Source organism: Cynocephalus volans, chromosome 12, assembly GCF_027409185.1.
Source record: "Cynocephalus volans isolate mCynVol1 chromosome 12, mCynVol1.pri, whole genome shotgun sequence".
Taxonomy (NCBI): domain Eukaryota; kingdom Metazoa; phylum Chordata; class Mammalia; order Dermoptera; family Cynocephalidae; genus Cynocephalus; species Cynocephalus volans.
In genome coordinates, this window is record NC_084471.1 from 89,580,984 (window position 1) to 89,600,217 (window position 19,234).

The 19,234-nt window shown below is 32.9% G+C and overlaps 1 protein-coding gene across 2 annotated transcripts in view; it reads left to right on the forward strand.

Moving 5' to 3' along the window:
- Positions 1-19,234, forward strand: part of SOX5 (SRY-box transcription factor 5) — a 338,183-nt gene that overhangs the window by 26,080 nt on the left and 292,869 nt on the right. For both annotated transcript variants that reach the window (XM_063075388.1, XM_063075389.1), the window contains exon 2: positions 16,160-16,370. In XM_063075388.1, the coding sequence (XP_062931458.1) occupies positions 16,160-16,370 (211 nt within the window). The remainder of the gene's footprint in view (positions 1-16,159; positions 16,371-19,234) is intronic.

Here is a 19,234-nt window from a genome sequence, read left to right on the forward strand (position 1 = left end):
AAAATTTAATTTTTTAAAAAAATCGAGATTAAAAATACCTGGTCAGTATTTAGTTAAATCTATCTGTCCATCTATCATATTATTAGCAATAAAAGTCACAATTTTTATGTTACCTGTATGTTTTTATGTAGACCGTTTTTTTTTTTTTTTTTACCGTATCTCATATGTTATTTTTATTTACGGCTAGAACTTAATTTACAGATCTGCTTTTCAATGTAAGAGGCATCACAGTCCATTTGGTGGTGGCATAGTGCCTAAGAAAACCTATTACTTTCCATCGATCTAGCCCACTTAGTCCATTTCAGTGGTGGCAAATGGTACAAATTCCTAATTTATATTTACCACTCATAGACCTATAGAATTTGACACCTGCCATTAGATCTTTGAGATCTTTTAGTCCATATCTCTTATTTTGAGATAGGAAAGTTAAAGTTCAGAGAGGTTAAGAGCCATGCCTGATCAAAAGTAGTGATTTATGCTTGTCCTTTGTCACTGGGAATGTGGTGGTGCCACTGTAAGCGGGAGAATAAATGAGCCCAAAACAACAGCAAGTTTGAGTGATAGAATTCTGAGTTCACATTTATATAATGTTGGGTTTGACGTACTGAGATATTTAGGTAGAAAACGGACTATTGGAAATATGTGATGGAATCTTCCCCGACAAGAGGCAGAAGTGTGAAAATTACCTGTGTTAGAGACAGGATTTGAAATCGTGAATTTCGGAACTGTCATTTTTTCCACAAATAATTATTGAGAACTTACAATTCCCCACGGAAGTAAATCTAAGCTGATATTGAAAGCTTGACGTTTTCTTGGAATGGGCAAGGAGATGAGAAAATAGGGAATGAATGACCTTGGGAAAGCAAGGAGTTAAATTATGGTTATGTCATTAAGTCGAGTGGAGAGGGATGATAAGTAAGTTTGCATATCATCCATGGGAGGTCTAAGTTTTTCCTGAAGCCAGGTGGAAGCCACAGAAAGATCTTCAACAATGCAGTGTCAGGATAATATCCATAAGGGTGAGAGTTTATAAAGAAAAAAGGTCTTTCCATGCTCGAAGTCGGAACTCATCATGTCTGTTGAATTTGTTTTAGAGGATTGAAGGTCAAAACAAGGAGAAGGATGAACAGCCAGCAGAGAGTAGGCCATCAGAAAGCTGCGGAAGTACTGTTCAGTAGTCTCAAATATTTTGAAGTCTTGAAAAACATTGGATTTGACTATTAGATTATATGTATTCCTTGCAGGACCCAGGATAATACTTTTCAAAGAGTAGTAGGCACATGGTTACAGATTTTGTGAGCACGCTTTATGGTGTGTGTGTGTGTGTGTGTGTGTGTGTGTGTGTGTGTGTGTGTGTGTGTGTGTGTGTGTGTGTGTGTGTGTGTGTGTGTGTGTGTGTGTGTTGGATGGGGGGAGATGTTTAAAATGTTATTTGGGAGTTTAGCAATATTGTTTAATTTTCATTTGGAAATACGAGTCAAGGAAATTGAAATGTAAGATGTAAGCCAATTAAAAAGAGGATAGAAAATTTAATATGTTAATAAAGTATATTATGAAACCAAACTGGAGTATTAGAAACACTGTATGGAAGTGAGAGATGACATATATGAGGATAAAACAAACTTTGACTCGAAAACAAGATTAAGGTTAGTAAAATTAGAACAATTAGGTGTTTTAGTCTGATAAGAAACTGTTTGGAACAATGGTTAAAAGCACTTTCAAAAGAATCAGAGAGGTATGGATTCAAATTTTGCATTACTTAACTCAGTTTCTGTATGTGTAAAAGCAGTGATAATATTTCATACCTCTTAGGTTGTTAGGAGGGATCAAAAAAATAACCTACTAAAAACCCATATAGTGATTGGCACATTAATAAGTTTAATAAATAGTGCTTTTATTATTTTGCTCAGAATATACTCAGGTTCTGAATAAAATCTGAGATTAGTTATGATAAAGAACATTGTAGTATAAATAAATTAAAGGAATGAATTAGCCTTACCCATATTGCAATGAGAGTGGTATATAATATGGCCATAGAAAAAGCAAAAATAAAATATATACTGAGTAGACAGAGGAAAATTCAGTTATTCAAATTGTCAGGGTTTGTAATTGACACCCAAGTGAAAGTGTTGAAAGTTTCATCATTTAGGTCATTTCAAACTTGATTCTACCACACTCAAGAAATTCTGTGGGCAAATTCTTATCCTTTCCACCAGTTGCATAGTTCTTCCATGCACAGACCTGCTATTGACATCCCTTTTTCCGTGCACAAAGCTGCTATTCACTTCTAGGAAAATCGGTGGCTCTGTGGAATTGGATAAGAATTTGGCCTACAGTGAGTGATTTGAATGAATGAATTTGGAATTGGCAAGAAAATACAAACATATGCCACATTTACTTGGTACATTCACGCTTCAAGAGAACTCAGGTAGCACGTAAACTCTGTAAAAGGCCAAAGATTTTCAGCAAGAACCTATCACAAAATCAGCCTAAATCTTCATTTATTTTTTTCATATTTAAAGAACAAGGCATATTTTAATTACTGCTCATTGGAATGTACTAGGTTAAAGAATTTCTTCTGATAAAGTCATAAAAGATGCACACAATTTAGAATGCTAATGTGAGAAGGTAAAACTAACATGTTATGGGCTAATTTAACATAGGTGGATTTATTAAATTTTTTAGAAATGCTATTTTTTAAGCCAGTCCTCATTAGCTAGACTGATACTGAACTACTTGCAAATTAAATGGTATTCTTTGCTTTTTGTAGGCAAAACCCAACTAAAGTGTATGGGGGTTCACTTGTGTACGGACATTAAGTTGGAGAGAATCTGGACCTTCTCCTATTTTCAGTAGTAGACAGATTTCTTCTCTCAATATTATTGCTCATGCAATTTTAAGTGTCAGAGACATTGGGCCTTTAAAAAGGAAGGGATGTTACATTTTTGACAGCTTTTCCCTTCCACTGACTGAAACAATAAAAATAAACATGAAGCTGTCGGAATGGCCTCTGCATATAATGTCATTTGCATGTGATTTCCTTTGCTTCTCTAGATAATTGAATTTATTCAGGCAATTTATTTTTAAAATGTGTATTCTCTGTGAATGGAAACATCTTGACTAAAGACAACCCTTTTATTTCCTCTTAATGAAATATATACATGTATATGTATACTTCTGTTAGAACCAAGGGAGTAGAAGGAAAATAATGGAAAAACCAAAACTGTCCTGTAAAAAAAATTAAAGAGATGAAGAGTGACTCTTGTAACCAAATATTCTGTCTTTGTGTATGTTCGCCCCCTGTTTATGTTCAAGGTCTCTAGGTGCTCAGTAGGAGCTTTTTATGGTTTTTCTGATGTTGCTAAGTAGTGAACGGATAGCAAAGGACTTTTGTAGGAAGCCTCTTCATGTCAATCACGTCAAAGCCGGTGAGCATAGCAGTACCTGGTTGGTACCCATCCTGAGACTCAGTGTTAATAAATTTCAGGCTTAAAGAAAATGGCTATTTCATTTGAGCTTCATTACCCAAACAATGTAGCTTTATAACACAAATAAAGTCTATATTCTCTTGGTGTGGGAAATATAAAGAATACATTCCTTTATTTTGGATTGGCATTTTTGTGGGTTGTTGAGCACCAAGCCAGAGTCACTTCGGAATATTAGAAATATACAGGGATATTTAGAAGGCAGGAGGAATTCAAGTAGAACTGTAGAAGAGAATACATCTGTCCAATCCAAAATTACTGATCTCCTCTCTATATAGAATATAGAATAACTAAAGTACAATTTCATTTTTATATGTATGTCCTCCCCCCAAGTTCTCTTGACAAAGTAATTTATTAATAGGGAAAAAACACTGTCACCTCTTATTCACCTGTGATCACAGCTCAGTAAAGCACTCACAGCAGGTTTCTGCAGAACTTTTTGGTTGTTGACAAATTTCATTTCTCCCCTTCATTCTAACTTCTATATGGCAAGAATTTTAGAGGCTGAACAAACATATAGCACCAAGAACTCAGCATTGAGAGCCCATTTATTGTGTAGAATGGAGAGCTGTTTCAGTTTCTAATTTTCTCCCTTATTTTTGCAGTGCTAACTTCTTATACCTTAGTTTTACTTCCTGGAATAACTAGAATCTTTTATTCTGATATTTTTTTTCTAGAGCTTTCTCATTTTCCCATTTCTCTCTCTGTTTTGCATATTCTATAGGTGCTAATTATTCTTACGTATGCATTTTCTGTAGAAAGCATCCTTCATCTTTGAAATCTAATTATAAATATAAATAATAATAAATTTTCAAAAATTAACATTGTAAACCCAGGTCACTGAAGGAGAAGGTGTTACCCTCTTATAGCTGCCATTTTTAGACATATATGAAGAGGGCTTGACCGTTTGCTCTTCTCCCTGTAAACACTCTGAGAGCTTACGCCCCAAAATGAACTTAATCATTAACTGGAAAGAAATAGCTCATAAGTCATCATTTTACAGTTCTTTTATTTTTTCACCTGCATCATGTACTTTCAGGTACATCTACCTTTGGATGTTACACATACAAACTTAAAGAACTCAAGCAATAAACCCATCATTTAAATCTCCTGAAGGAGATTATTTGGTGGCTATTGTTTACAAGTGCTGGGTCAGAAATCAGGGCTAATTCTCAAGTTATTAACTAATTTAGTCAGGTGGATTTATTAAAACTCTCTAGATGTACTAATTCTATTTTGAAAATCATCTCTGTTTGGTAAGCATTCTGTTTCTTTTTTACTATTCTGATTTTGTCAATATCATAGTTATTATTTCAACCTCCCAAGCAAGAATCATGCTTATCTTTGACTACTTTCTCCTTATTTTCGAGTTATCTAATTCTATCACTTCCTTCAAATTGTCTCTGGGATTTGATTTTTTTGAATAAGTATTTTTTAATTTTAATTTTTGCCCTACTCACAGGAAAGTAACATAAATTGTAAAAATACATAAGTAAATAAATAAAAAATCAAAGTACAGGTATGTAACTCCGCCACCACATGAACACAAATTTAATTACAAACAGAAATCTCACTGATGTACGCTATTATCCAATACCATACATTGTCTGTATAGAACATCCAACCATCTAATCTAAAAGTGGCTGTTAGCCTTTTTCTGCATACTTATTTCCATCACTGTCCCTATAGAAGTATGGGCTTTGGATGCAGTGGATGAGGAGTGAAGTGGGGCGATACACTCTGGAATGTGAACAAAAATAATTTGAATATATGCAGTTTGTAAAAACTCCTTGGTGAGTGTAATCTATTTTCTCAAACAGTTGATAATCACAGATGATAGATTTGATGGTTCTTTTCAACTCTCACTGCTACAATCTAGTGGAAGACTTTTTATTGTCACATATGTGTCATGGTAACAGTTTCCTATTCAGTACAGATCTTTACATTCTCCTCGACCCAATTCATTCTGCATACCACTGCCAGACTAATCTTTCTAACTAGCTACTTTGATAGAATCACTCACTGTAGAATCAACAATAGTTCTTCATTGTCTTCTAGGTCAAATGTAAACTCCCCTACTTGACTTTCATGACCCTTCATGAAATGACCCTCCTATGTTAGTCAGTCTTCTCGTTTATTATTGTCCATTTTGGGGGGGTTAAGCCACCTCCTTCCCTGTAGTGTGTGTGTGCACACTATGAAATTTCCTGAGTGATACCTCTGGGAATGCTGTTTATATTTTCCTCTCTACTTATTTCTTTTAGGGTTAGACCAAAAGAATATACCTAAAGATTTAATAAATTAATAATTAACTCATTATGTATTTATTGAAAACTAATAACAGGATCTTGGGTACATGTTGAATAATCAGACGTTCTCTACCTTCATGGTATAAAAAGAAAATTAAGTAAGCAATCACAAAACTGCATGCTTAGTGCTACGATAAGGAAGTTTCCATCTTTCTTTGGTTTCTAATGTTCTCTTTTCTCTAAACTTCTTTTGCATGTATATTTTGTTACTCTACAGATTAGTACTTATTACAGTTGTTATGATTGCTAATTGTTGCATGTGTATTTCAGTGCCTTTCAAATTTAATTTTAAACTCTTCAAGGAGAGGGAAAATTAGCTTTATTTTCTTATATCTTTGGCATCTCTTGCAGCAACTGAATCAGTTGAGGAAGGTAGTATTACTTGCCGATGACCAGCATGGGTTTAGAATGGATCTTGGGTTTAATTCTCTAGTTTGCCATTACCTACTATTACTTTGGGTAAGTTACCCTTCATGGAATTTCTCTAAGAATTACAAAAGATGAAGTCCATAAAACAATGCCTTTAAGAACTCCAGAAGTGGTATCTATATTTTTACTACAACGTTAGTGAATTTAAACAGGTTTTTGTATTTGGTAAGAAAAATTCCTAACAGTTTAGAAGTATTTTTAAATTTAAAAAAATTAGACTAAAATAACAATCTGTATATAGCAGTGCTCATATAAATTGTGTGAAGATAATCTTTACAGAGAACCTGATGTTTTATATAAAGAATAACAATGTCTCAGTGATTGGATGGTCCTTACATACTTACTAAAGTGGACTCTGGAAATTCTGCTTTAGAGAATGAATAAATAATATGGCTTTTTGGAAATTTTGTTAAGAGTGTGTGGACTGCTTAATGCCTTATCATTACTTTGAGAATGAGAATTGAAGCTTGTACTTCTCATGTCTCAAATTACTGCTAAATGTCAATTAATGCTAACGATTCCTTTCAAAGAAAAAGTGCTACTTTTGCTATAAACATAATGCTGTATTGAAAGTCTTAATTAATATAGAAAAATAGGCCTTTAGCATTTTTTTAATAGGAAGATGAAATTAATCTGATGGCATAACAGTGTTGACTGATTTTAGGATATTAAATTAGCCTGATCTCGTGAGAGAACATACTGCCCTTAAGGGACTGTGTTCATGGTGCTGCTGAGCATAGAGCAGAGTAGCTAGCAAACCTGGAGAATTAGTTCTTAATCTATCCTTCCTCACATTAGCATTGTTGTAATGTAAAGAAAACTAAGGATTTATTTGCCAAAGAATCTCGTGGTTTTAATATTCTCATAAAGAAAAAAAAATCTTGATGTGCCTACCTCACAAGAAGAAAGAGAAATGTGAAAGAAAAGCAGAAATATGGCATAATAAGTAACTGGTGTCATGCATTTATGAAAAATAATTCATTACTCTTAATTTTTTTCAGACTTTGACTTTTAAAACTTTTATTTGGTAATGAATAGTAATTGAACATTCTTTCTTTGATCATTTCTCTGAGTTATCACTATGTAGAGAACCGTGAAACTGTGAAATTTGAAAATTGAGTATACAACAGAGATAAAAGCACACTAATGCCACATGACATTTCATGAACTACTTTTTTCCCCCCTAAAAAAGAAGTTTGGATTAGTTATTTTTTTAAATGGGCCCCATTTTTAAAAAATTAATTATTCTTTAAAAAATTGCTTCCCTGGCATGTTGTTCAGTTTTAGCAGAAGGAACTCTGAAACTGCTCGTATATGCATTTTACTTTTTTTGGTGTGGTGGGTGGGAGAAAGGGTTAGTCTCTTGCTAATATCTTCTTCCTCACTTTCCTGGTAAAGGGCCTGGATATTTCTTTATTCATTTTTGTGTATTCTATGTTTTGTTCATCTTTATATCCTGATATGGTGCCCTTATTTTAACAAACACTCATACAGCTCTTGCCATATTCCAACTACCATTTTTTGAGTTTTATAACTTGTAACACATATTAATTTATGTAATCCCCTAACTCATGCAAGTAATTAATAATCCTCTAACAACCCAATGAGGTAGATGCTAGCATTACCCCATTTCACAGGTGAGGAAATTGAAGCATAAAAAGATTAAATAACTTGCTCAAGATCACACAACTAATGAACGGTGGAACCAGGATTTGAATCAAAGCTATTTAGCTTCAGATTCTCTGTGCTTGACCCATCATTATACTACCTTGCAAGTTAGCATTCAAAACATTTTTTTACTTGAATGAAAGAGAAGATATTTCCTTCTTTAGTGTTTAATTATTTTCATTACTGTTAAATTCTGCTGATCAACGATATGCAGGCAGTCTATAAGAAGTTGGTGGAAAAATTTGTATTATCTTTTAGTTACATTTATCCACAAACTTTTAAAATTACCCTCGTGTGTGTGTGTGTGTGTGTGTGTGTGTGTGTGTGTGTGTGTAGGCACATATGTATTAGTTATCACTTATTATCCCATTTTATAGATGAGGAAACCCAGGTTTAGAGTGTTTAGGTAACTTGCCCAAGGTTATACAGTTAATAAGTAACAGAGCCTGGAATTGAACCCAAATATCCTGACTGATGACTACAGTGTGCTTCATCACTGCTTTATGCTGCTTGCTGCCATCAGATTTTACTGCATGGGGGGGTAGCAAAATCTATTTTATATATTACTGAACATGTAGTCAGTTTCCAATTATGAGCAGTGTTAGCAAATACTAGGCTTTTTTACTTTATTGAGTGTCTAGTCTGTGTAAGAAACTGTACTCACTGCTATGTGAGATAAAAAAGAAGTCATTTCCCCAACATCCTTATACTTAAGCAACTAACTTGAAAATTTTGGCATACAAACAGATCAAAATTTGAGGCATTCCTCAAGTCTCATTTCTCTTTTCAGACTCATAGAGTGAATCTATATTTAGTCAAGTTTGCTAACTACTGCTGTAAGAATTTTCTAGAGACTTCTTAGGTAAATGATAGAACAATTATTACATATAATAATAATTCTAGTTACGATAAATGGTAAATTTATAGTAAAAGATAAACGTTAAATGGCAATGTTTTGATATGTAGTTTAATTTTTATTTAGAAACATTTTATAGTTGACCTTTGAGCCCTCGGGGAAGAGATCATCAAATGTCTTAAAGTGTATTTGCTAGAAGTTTAAACATAAGTAAGACACAGCACACAAATCATCAGCAGGAAGATAATGAGGTTGTCACAGCACAAAATGTTCTTTGTTTTTACAGGTTCTATTAGTTAATGTATTAGCAATTCTCTAAATGCCACTTTTGCTTATTAAGTGGTTTTGAGAGCAAATGAAAACATACATTTTATTCTTGGAAGCAGCATTTCGGAAATTCTTAACAAATGTGATTCTGAAGAAGTATTAAAAAAAAAAAAAACCATTAGACACTTCTGCCCATGGAGCATGTACATTCAAATGAGGATATTTTCTAAACTGTTTTTTGTTTTTTCTATTTGTAGCTTCTCTTATTGATAAACAGAAAATTTGCCCTTAACTTTCGGTTTCATTCACTAGGATTAAATTAGATGGTAAATGTGATAATGATTTAAAAACAGAGGGAACATAATATCGTTTTATTTTCATATGGGAAATGAGATTATTAATCAATTCAAACCAAATTTTTGGTACATTTCTAAAAACAATCTATTTCTACAATGCAATTTTGACTTAAATATCAAATTCTCTAATGTATATAGCTACTAAGCAATCAGCAAACATAAGCCTGTTTCAACAAATGCCAAAATGACTTGAAAAAACTCAGTCGACGTCATTTTCCTCCGTGTTGGTTCTTCTTACCCCTGCGTGTTTGCTGAGTGTCCAGCAGCCCCCTGGCCCCCTTTCCTCTCCTCCCTGAAATATATAGCCTTTTTCTCTCCTCTCAAATCTTTTAAGTCCCATCACTTCAATGATATTTCTTCCCCACTGCAGCTATTAATCATCTTCCTTGTTTCTTCTCTCCCTCTTTTTCTCTCTTTAACTCTTACAGTTTGTTTTTGTTTGTTTGTTTTTTTGTAACAGTGGTTCTCAAACTTTAATGTGCATCAGTCTCACCTGGAAAGCTTGTTAAATCATGTATTATTAGGCTCTACCCCCGAGTCTCTAATTCAGGAAGTATGGGGTGAGACATGAGAAAAATGTACAAAGTAGTCCCAGGTGATGTCAGCGATATTGGTTTGAGGACCAATATACGATTTGAGAATCGTATTTATACAAGTCAAAATCATCTGTCAATAAACTAGCATTCCTTATTGTTGTTTAGTATTTGAATGCATTTTTTTAAAGAATGACTTTTAAATGTTTATGTAGTTTTCTGATCAGTAATTAAATATAAGCATAAGCTAACATTTACCTCAATGCTTGGCAAAGAAATGCAAACCAAGTGGGACTTTTGCTGAATTTCTATTCTACTGAATAGCAATCTTTTAAAAAGTCTGTATTTTCAGGCTTTGAAAAAATATTAAACAGTTCTTTTTGCTTTTGGCACTGCCCCCAAATACATTTTTTAAATGTTTGAAATATGGAGTGAATCCTATATTAGAAATATAATGATGTCACTTTTATAAAATGATAATCTTTCACCTAAACTCGATGAGGTCTGTTACTGTTTAGAATATTACATCTGCCCCCAAAGTGTGTTATGTCTGCATTAAAGAGATGGGTGAACCTATAAGCTTTCTTCAGTATTCTTTAAAAATTAGAACTAAGCAGGACATGAAATATAGAGCCTTCAATAGATCATAGAGCAAAGATGGATGCAAGTACCTATTTAAGTATTTTAGAATACCTCTTTATATCGTAATGGTTGAATGTTTTTAAAGATTCAGAGTACCAATTTTCAGAGAATTTCAATAATCTCATAAAAATGTTGATATTTATGTAAAATAAGAATTCCTTAAAAACTGACTTTGTACTCTTATGACTGCTTTCAAGCAATGTAGAGTAGGCCCGTGTGTCCAAGCCTAGCATCTGATCATCACAGTCTCCTAGGGAACTTAAAGAATGTGTATGCTGCATAGCTTGTTGTCCCCGTCCTGAGACAGATTTATGAACCACTCATGTGAAATCTGGAATCTTGGTTAGTATACCTTGTAGTTGTTTAGGCACTAAAGGTTGTTTTAAAAGATAATACTCTGTAAGTTTTACAAAGGTATTGTCCATGGCATTTTCCAACATAGAAGGGTGGTCAGTTTGATAAACTCTGTAGATGACTACTGAAATAGCCCATACAAAACTGCCTCTGTGATTTTTCCTTTTTTTTTTTTTTTTTTTCCGTTTGTTTTTTTAACTACTAGACCTAAGTACACATTAAGCAGCCTATGTTCAGACAAAAGTTAGAGAAAGACTTTAAATTGGATGGATTTAAAATCATCGCTAATCAAAAATGTAACAAAGACCCTTCAGACATCTATGAGAGCTGACTTTTGTAGGTATATTAGGAACTGACTGTATCTTTTCCCCAGAATACTCCATTTGATAATGTTAACCCAAGAAAAATTCTTAGTGTCCTCTCCTGAGCTTTATAAAGTGTTGATTTTGCCTCAGTGTATCCTTCTTATGTTTGCACCCTGTTTTCAGGAAAATTAATATTTGAATATTGAGCTGATATGACTTGCTGTGAAAATTGTAGCATTCGTTTATAAAAGTTAGCAATTAGTTCTGTCTTGCATTTCAAATTTCTGTGCACATTACCACAGGGTGATTGCTGAATAAGAAGACGATGATCGCTGTAATAATGTTGTCTTTTCTTCAATGTTGTTATTACTCTTTAAAGAATGACTAAAATAGTTATATCTTTCTAAATGCTTATTATAGGAGAGCAAAATTTTAAATTATTGACATATATGCTGTTAATTAAGTATATCTTGATAAAATATATCTATAAAAGCTATAGTTTAAGACTTTTGGCAAAGGTTTTTTTGATTAAAATCATCTATTTGCATATAATGATGAATTTAGAGTACTTTTCTAAAAAGGTACACAGTTAGGTCAGAACTTCTTAATCTGGAATCCATGGTTCAGAAGAGTACTTAGGGGATTTAATGGAGTAGTTTCTTAGCTGAAACTATGAGAACAGAAAAATTAATTATTTAAAATTATATGTGAAATTTTGTGTACAATTGCATGAGTGTATGTCTGTGCACATCTGTTTAGGAGAGCATTTATATTTGCTGTCAAGGGAACTGTAATCTAGGAGTAAGCATGGTTTATAGTTTTCATACAGAAATATTTTGAAAAATTGTCTAAACGAAGAATAGTTTGAAGATAATTTAAAGAGCTTTTTACCCAGTAATCCTATTTTTCCTTTTACTAAATTAAATTTGGCAACTCCTCATTTGACAGAATAGATTACAAGCAGTGAAATTCCATTTCAAGGTAAACATTTGCGATAAGATATATATTTATCCTCTTTTTACAGAATTTAAGGAATAACCAAATAATGTAGCGATAAGATATTTTTTGAAATTTTTGAAATTTTGTTTTACCTTGTCCAGGTGATATTTACAAAAACAGCCTGTTGCTGGAAGAAGAACATAACCATGTAAAAACTTACTGAGCACCAAAGCACTTTCTTTCATTTTATGCTATCTCTATATAATACCAAAATTAATGTTCTTGTATTAATGAGAATCTGACAGTCCAAATCTTCTGTACTAGCTGTTTTTCTAAATTTAGAACTTTATCTTACTAGAAAGGATACTAGAGATGCCCACAAATTTTATAAAGGTAGTTAAAAAACATAAATTACCAAGTATTATTGTTCTCCTTAGCCACTTAGAAAAAAACCTACATGTTTGGTTTAAATAATTTTTTAAACCTTAAAGTTCATTTTCTTTACTATGACATAAACCAGTGGATATTTGGATGAACAGAGTTTTATAAGTCTAAAATTAATTTAAGTGCATTTATATAGTTTCTTTAGGAGTTGAACATATTGGTATAGAAACCTCTAATTTTTGTTCTTAATTATTAAGAATAAGTATGTCTTGTTCACCCATGACATTGATAGATATAGAAAAAATATTTTTTAAGAAAAAGGCGTAATAGTGTTGTGGCTAAGACCAAGGGTTCTGGAGCCCAGTAGGTTGGGGTTGATTTTCTAACTTCCCTTTTATTACTTATGGGACTTTAGGCATTTACTTTAGTTTATGTGCCCCAGTTTCTCCAACTATGAAATAGAAATCATAATTAGGCTTGCCATGGGGATTAATTGAATTAATTTATGTCAAGACCCTTTGAACAATACCTGATACAAGGTAAGTATTCAATAAATATTAACTATTATTCTTATCAATTATAATCTGATAGTTTATTAAATGTAATGTTTTTACTACCCTGTATGAATTTAATTTTGGTTTATAGGACTGAGAAGTAGGCATGATAATGTGTTTCTTGAGGCCAGAAGTCAAGGATGAAATATCATTTGAATAATAAAAGAAACATATATCTGGTTGAGTTGCATATAATGTCTTCTGTTTTAAAATGAGTTGATTCTTAATTGCCACATTATCTAACTTAAAGTTTAAATATTAAGGTTGAAATAACTTTTTTCTCAAAGTGCTCATAGCAAAATGCTGTCTTTAGAATAAATTAACAAGACTGCATTTTTAAAAAGATATTTAAATGAGAATAGATACATTAGGCAGACCCTTTGTCTCTTGGTAACAAAGGGGCAAGATTAAGTAAAATTGTTCAGGAATAAAAAATTAAGATTATTCTATTTTATTTTATTTTATATTATTCTGAAAGTTTAGAACCCTCTTTTATCATTAGACTTTAGAAATCATACATCCCAGTTCTAGGAGCTCCTCTGCAAAATTCTGAAGCTTGTCCTTAGAGTTCACACAACTTGATTTAAATATATGTTGCAGGTGTGGAGCACGTATGTCTTTGTTAGTTGACTGGATTTCACCTCCAGCAAAGTGAAGAGAAACATGCAGTCATTACTTTACGTAGGGCAAATACAATCCCGGGAAAGCATCTCTGCAAATGATAGGACTTCTTGACTGAAGCCTGTGCCAGCCAGCACTCCTTAACAAGCCATTCACCATGCAAATGAACAATGGAGTCCCACACTGAAACAGCTGTTAACTACGTAAAACTGTGCCAGAGGCTGTAATGTAACGAGACAGGTGAAATAGTGATAACATAAATATTCCTGCACGAAAAAGCAGTCATGTTTAATTAATTAATTTATTTTTATACTCATGTGGCAACTGAGTTTAGAATACTTGTGAAATATGTTAAACGTTTAAAAAGATTTACTTTCTCTTGGAAAGGTGTAGAAAATGAGAGAAGCAAAAAAGGGATATTTTATTTGGAAATATTTCCTGATATTTTAGTAGGCTTGATTGCATACAAATTTGGGTGCTGTTTCCTCTAGTGATGACATGCTGTAGAAAGATACATGTGATTCTCAAAGAAGACAAATGAAGGTCAGCTGCCAAATTCTTCCTTCTAAAGTTTGTCATCATATTATTTGAAAACAGCACAAATAAAGTGTTAAAAGTGAAGCTAACACTGGGATGTTTCTGCTTATGGCTCCAGAAAGAAATGAGAATAAAAATCTGTGGAAAATGAATACAGAGGTCTCGCTGTACTCTGGTTTGCACATGAATCTAATGTGTACTATGGGCCATTCATGAAAACATTCCTATTAATTTATTGAATGAATTTGTTATTGTTTTTTTAGGGGGTATATGTATATGTTTATGTTTACATGCTCGCTTGTGTTTATGTGTGGGTTTTAAATAAATGATTCCAGAAGTGTATCTTCACCTCACCTGTAGGGGTTTGTAATTAATTGCATTATGCATATTGATTTCTAAACCCAAGTATAAGTTAAATTGTCTAGAATATACAGTAAAGGCGTAGTGATAGAGGCATATTCCGTAATGTTTGTATGAAATGAAAACCATTTGGGATTTAGAATTATAAATTTGAAGATTCTGCTAGCACACGTATTTTGATCTCCCTACATTCCTCTGCTCCACCCAACAACTGATGTTTGTGTCATGACTACTGTTCCTGTACTCACTAATATCTATTAATCAAAAATCATATTAACAGATTGTTTGTATTGACATCTTTTAGATCTATTTTTAAAACTTAGAATGAGTTTTTTAATCAGATATTTTAAGTGTATATTTAAGATAGTCAACATATCAGCATTAACCTTAAAAACATTAGATATCAATCAATGTGATTTGTCGCTTTCCTGGGATCCTATTAACATGTCTTAAATAGGTAGAGAAGAAATGTGTAAACAGGTATAATTGATTTTACTGAATATGAAGCATACACACACAAATATATTTTAATGGAAACCTTTAATGCTGTAGAATTAAGAAATACTCTGAGGGTGGGATTCACAGATCTCAGAATACAGCTTTATTTTTAAGAAGAGCTCTGCTTTGTGGGAATTTAAAAGATTATGGAAGAGACTATCCAAGGAAAACCTTTAAGTAAAAAACATTAGTTTTTCTTTATCATTTCAATATCACTTCTTTTGAAAATGTCTGAAAAATCAATTTAGTGTTGTTCATACAAAATATACCCAAAATGTTATACAGATTGCCAAAGTTGTGCTAAAAATTGTGGGGGAAATGAGAGAATAGAATGCAAAAATATATTTACATTTCAGCATTTTGGAACACATTATTTTCTTACATACACACATAATTATGAAGAAGTAATAGCTGCAAGAAACTTTATAGGGCAAATGAGGCTTAAAGTGCAAAATGGCAAAGAATATTGACACAGACTGTTAAGGTCAGATATATGTTCAGCATAAGCAAAACTGAACTTGCAATAAATTTATCTGATGTCAAAAACTTGTGCAGCTTATGCTTTCTTGAAAGCGTGAGAGGGAGGTGGAGAATTAAGAGAACCCTGCTTTAATTGGGAGTACGATCAAGAAGAGGCACCTCCTTAAAATGAAAGTAAAGTGTAAATAATGTTATTTGTTTAAATATTACAAAGCCATGAGGAAATTTAATACAGAAGACCACTACATTTAATGTGCATAGGAAAATCTGAGACTCTCAAACAAAAGCAGAAAAATAAATAAGTCTAATCAATATAAGTTAGGTATAAGACTGTAATGCCAGTTGTACTCAGTTTAAGGGAGAGAATCCCCATAGGTTTCTCCTATGATCACATTGACTTACTCTAGTGCTACCCTGTAAAATTATTCTTTTCTGAAATTTCTTTGTTCTTTTTGCTCTTGCAGAGTAACATTTCATTTTTTTCTTTAATGTTTCAGCTGAATAAGCCACACAACCATTTTTTTAAAAAAGTTACTGAATGTAAAAAAAAATGTTTCCTTTTCCTTTTGATTTCTCTTTCAGGAAGTTGATGGCAATAAAGTTATGTCTTCATTTGCCCCACACAACTCATCTACCTCACCTCAGAAGGCAGAAGAAGGTGGGCGGCAGAGTGGCGAGTCCTTGTCTAGTACAGCCCTGGGGACTCCTGAACGGCGCAAAGGCAGCTTGGCTGACGTCGTTGACACCTTGAAGCAGAGGAAAATGGAAGAGCTCATCAAAAATGAGCCAGAAGGTAAAGGCTGGAAAAGAAAACAAAGTCGTTGCTGTCTCCTGGTTCAGATAGTTTAATCTCAATTTTTAGTTCTGGTCTTTGATTTATACACTTAAAATTAAACCGGGCAAAAAGGAAACCTAATGTTATGAAGATGGATAGTATTTTTTTCCCAGAACACTTAAACACGTCTATCTCAATTTTTCCATCATTAGTTTATGTTGTGATGTCTTCCTTATTTTCACACATGAGTAAGTTGTGGTCGAGTGAAACATAAAGATTCAAGGATAGAATGTGGCAGCAGAGCCCAGAATATTCACCCACTTGTCAAATTGCTGCTGTCTAATTTGTTTCTCTTCATTATTTTTTTCCTCAAGGACCGTTTTAGAATTTTGTTATGTTTTGCAACCTTTATACACAATACATCTTATCCTACTTACCTTGATAATTAGGGTTTGTTTTTTTTTTTTGAATAGTCCAAAATTAATATGGTTAAGCCTATTGTATATTTAAAAATTAGTGGTTCTCTCACCCTTGTAGATGTACTTAATTTTGCATTTGTTTGACTTCCAGGAAATCTTTTAAGATTTCATCTTCTAAATATCTTTTATAGTTAGCTGATAGTAGTCTGCAGGTGATATGCTAATAGACTGATCTTAAAATTAAAAGAAACAAACCAATAAAACAATGATGTAAACTGTACAAACTTATACGTAATTGACGGTCATCCTTTATGTTACAGATACTTACTAACTCCTGTTAAAACCTATGTCTGTCCTACGTATGGATGCTACATTGTATACAAGAACTTGCATCCTGTTTCAATCAGATGGAAATTTAAAACAAACACACAAATGACATGCAAAGACATACTTTACACCAAAAATATACTGCATGTATACTATGTAACACTGAGTTGAGCTCATTTCTAGTCTTTTAAGGAACTGGTAAATATAAATATATCTGACACAAAATGTATGTTAACCAGTATATTTGGAAGTTGTGATAATTAAATATTTCTGTGTCTCTACCAGATGCATAGCTGGGATGTGGATTTTGGTTAAATTTTATGTGGTTCTCATGATCTTAGAACTGGAAAAAGTTTTAGAGATAGCCTTATCAGCCAAAGACTTTTGAGATTTTTACTTACTTCCCCTCCTTGTTCTCATGGAGATAAAAACAGGGTTTTGAGGAGGACCCAGATAACCTTTTTAAAAAATATGTTAGGATTTTTCCTTATATTAAAAATTATATGGTCTTACTATAAGAATGGTTTAAAAAACATAGAAATTTATAAGGAATAAAATAAAAATCACCGAAAAGGTAGCTTGATTGATAAGACTCTTAATATTATGGTGTATTTCTTTTCTATGCTTATTTGTACATATTCTGTTTATTTTGCATGATTAGCTTTATACTTTTAAAATTATTTTGCACTCTCCATATATCATGTAACATTATAGTGTGACCATGTCTCCTGTCATTAAATGTACTTTGAAAAAAATGACTACCAAATATTCTAAAGTTTGGCCATGGTTCACTATTATAATTCCCACATTACTTTTTTAATACAGTTTTAACTTTACAGAAAAATTAAGCAGATGGTAGAGAGTTCCCGTACATTCCCTCCTCCCCCCTATATACAGTTTCCTCTTTTTAATGTCTTATATTAGTAGGCACATTTGTTACAATTAATGAACTAATATTGATACATTATTTTCATCTAAAGTCCATAGTTTATTCATATGTCTTTAGTTTTATCAAGTGTGCTTTTTGTGTTTTAGGATGTCATTAAGTATAAAACACATTTAGTCATCGTGTCTCTTCAGGCTCCTTTTGGTTGTGATACTTTTTCAGACCCTCCTTGTTTTTGATGAAATTAGAAGTTTTGAGGAATACTATTCAGATATATTGCAGGGTGTCCCTTTATTGGAATTTGCCTGATATTTTTCTCTTAGTTAAATGGGGTTTTGGGTTTGGGGAGGAAGACCACAGAGGCAAAGTACCATTTTTGTCACATCATATCAATTACATAATTTCTTTGTAATTACGAATGTTGACGTTGACCTTCATCACCTGGCTGAAGTAGTATTTGGCAGGTTTTTCCACTGTAAAGTTAGTCCCCAGCCCCTTTCCACACTACACTCTGGGAAGGAAGATGCTATGCACAACCCTCACTTAAGGAGTAGGAAGATATGTTCTTTCTCCTTTACACTGGAGTATCCACGTAATTTATTTGGAGTTCTTCTGCATAGGAGATTTATCTCTTCTCCCCCATTTATTTATTCAATCGTTTATTTATAGCAGCATGGACTCATGGTTATTTATTTTATACTTTGGGTGTAACTTTCATGTACCACTATCATTGTGGTTGTGACTATGATTATTATTTCAGCACTTATTTACTTTCTGATACTTTTAAGACGTTAGAGGCTCATCTTATGTATATTCTGCTCCGGTCCTAAATTCAGCCTTTCTCCAAGTCCTGGTTCCTTTATTGGAGAAGGGTATTAGAATGCAAGATCTGGATGCTAGGTGTACTTGTTGCTTTCAAGGTGTCATATTTTTTATCGCCTCTGAGCTAACAAAGCAGAGAAGTTTTTCTGTTTATATTAACCTGTATATATACCTATCTATAAATATTTCTATGTTTAACTATATTTATATTAAGCTAAATATGAGTTCTTACTAATGTCTCCAACTCCAATCCATTCCCGCGTGGATTATTCTAGCCTCCTCCTTTGTTGATGTGTACATTCCCACCCCATCTGTGAAAATCCTTGCTTACACAATCCACCATTCGTTTACTTAATTGTTCAATTCCAGTATACATGTATAATGTATCAGAACTGTTAACTGGTACCACCATGGGAAATATCTTTATT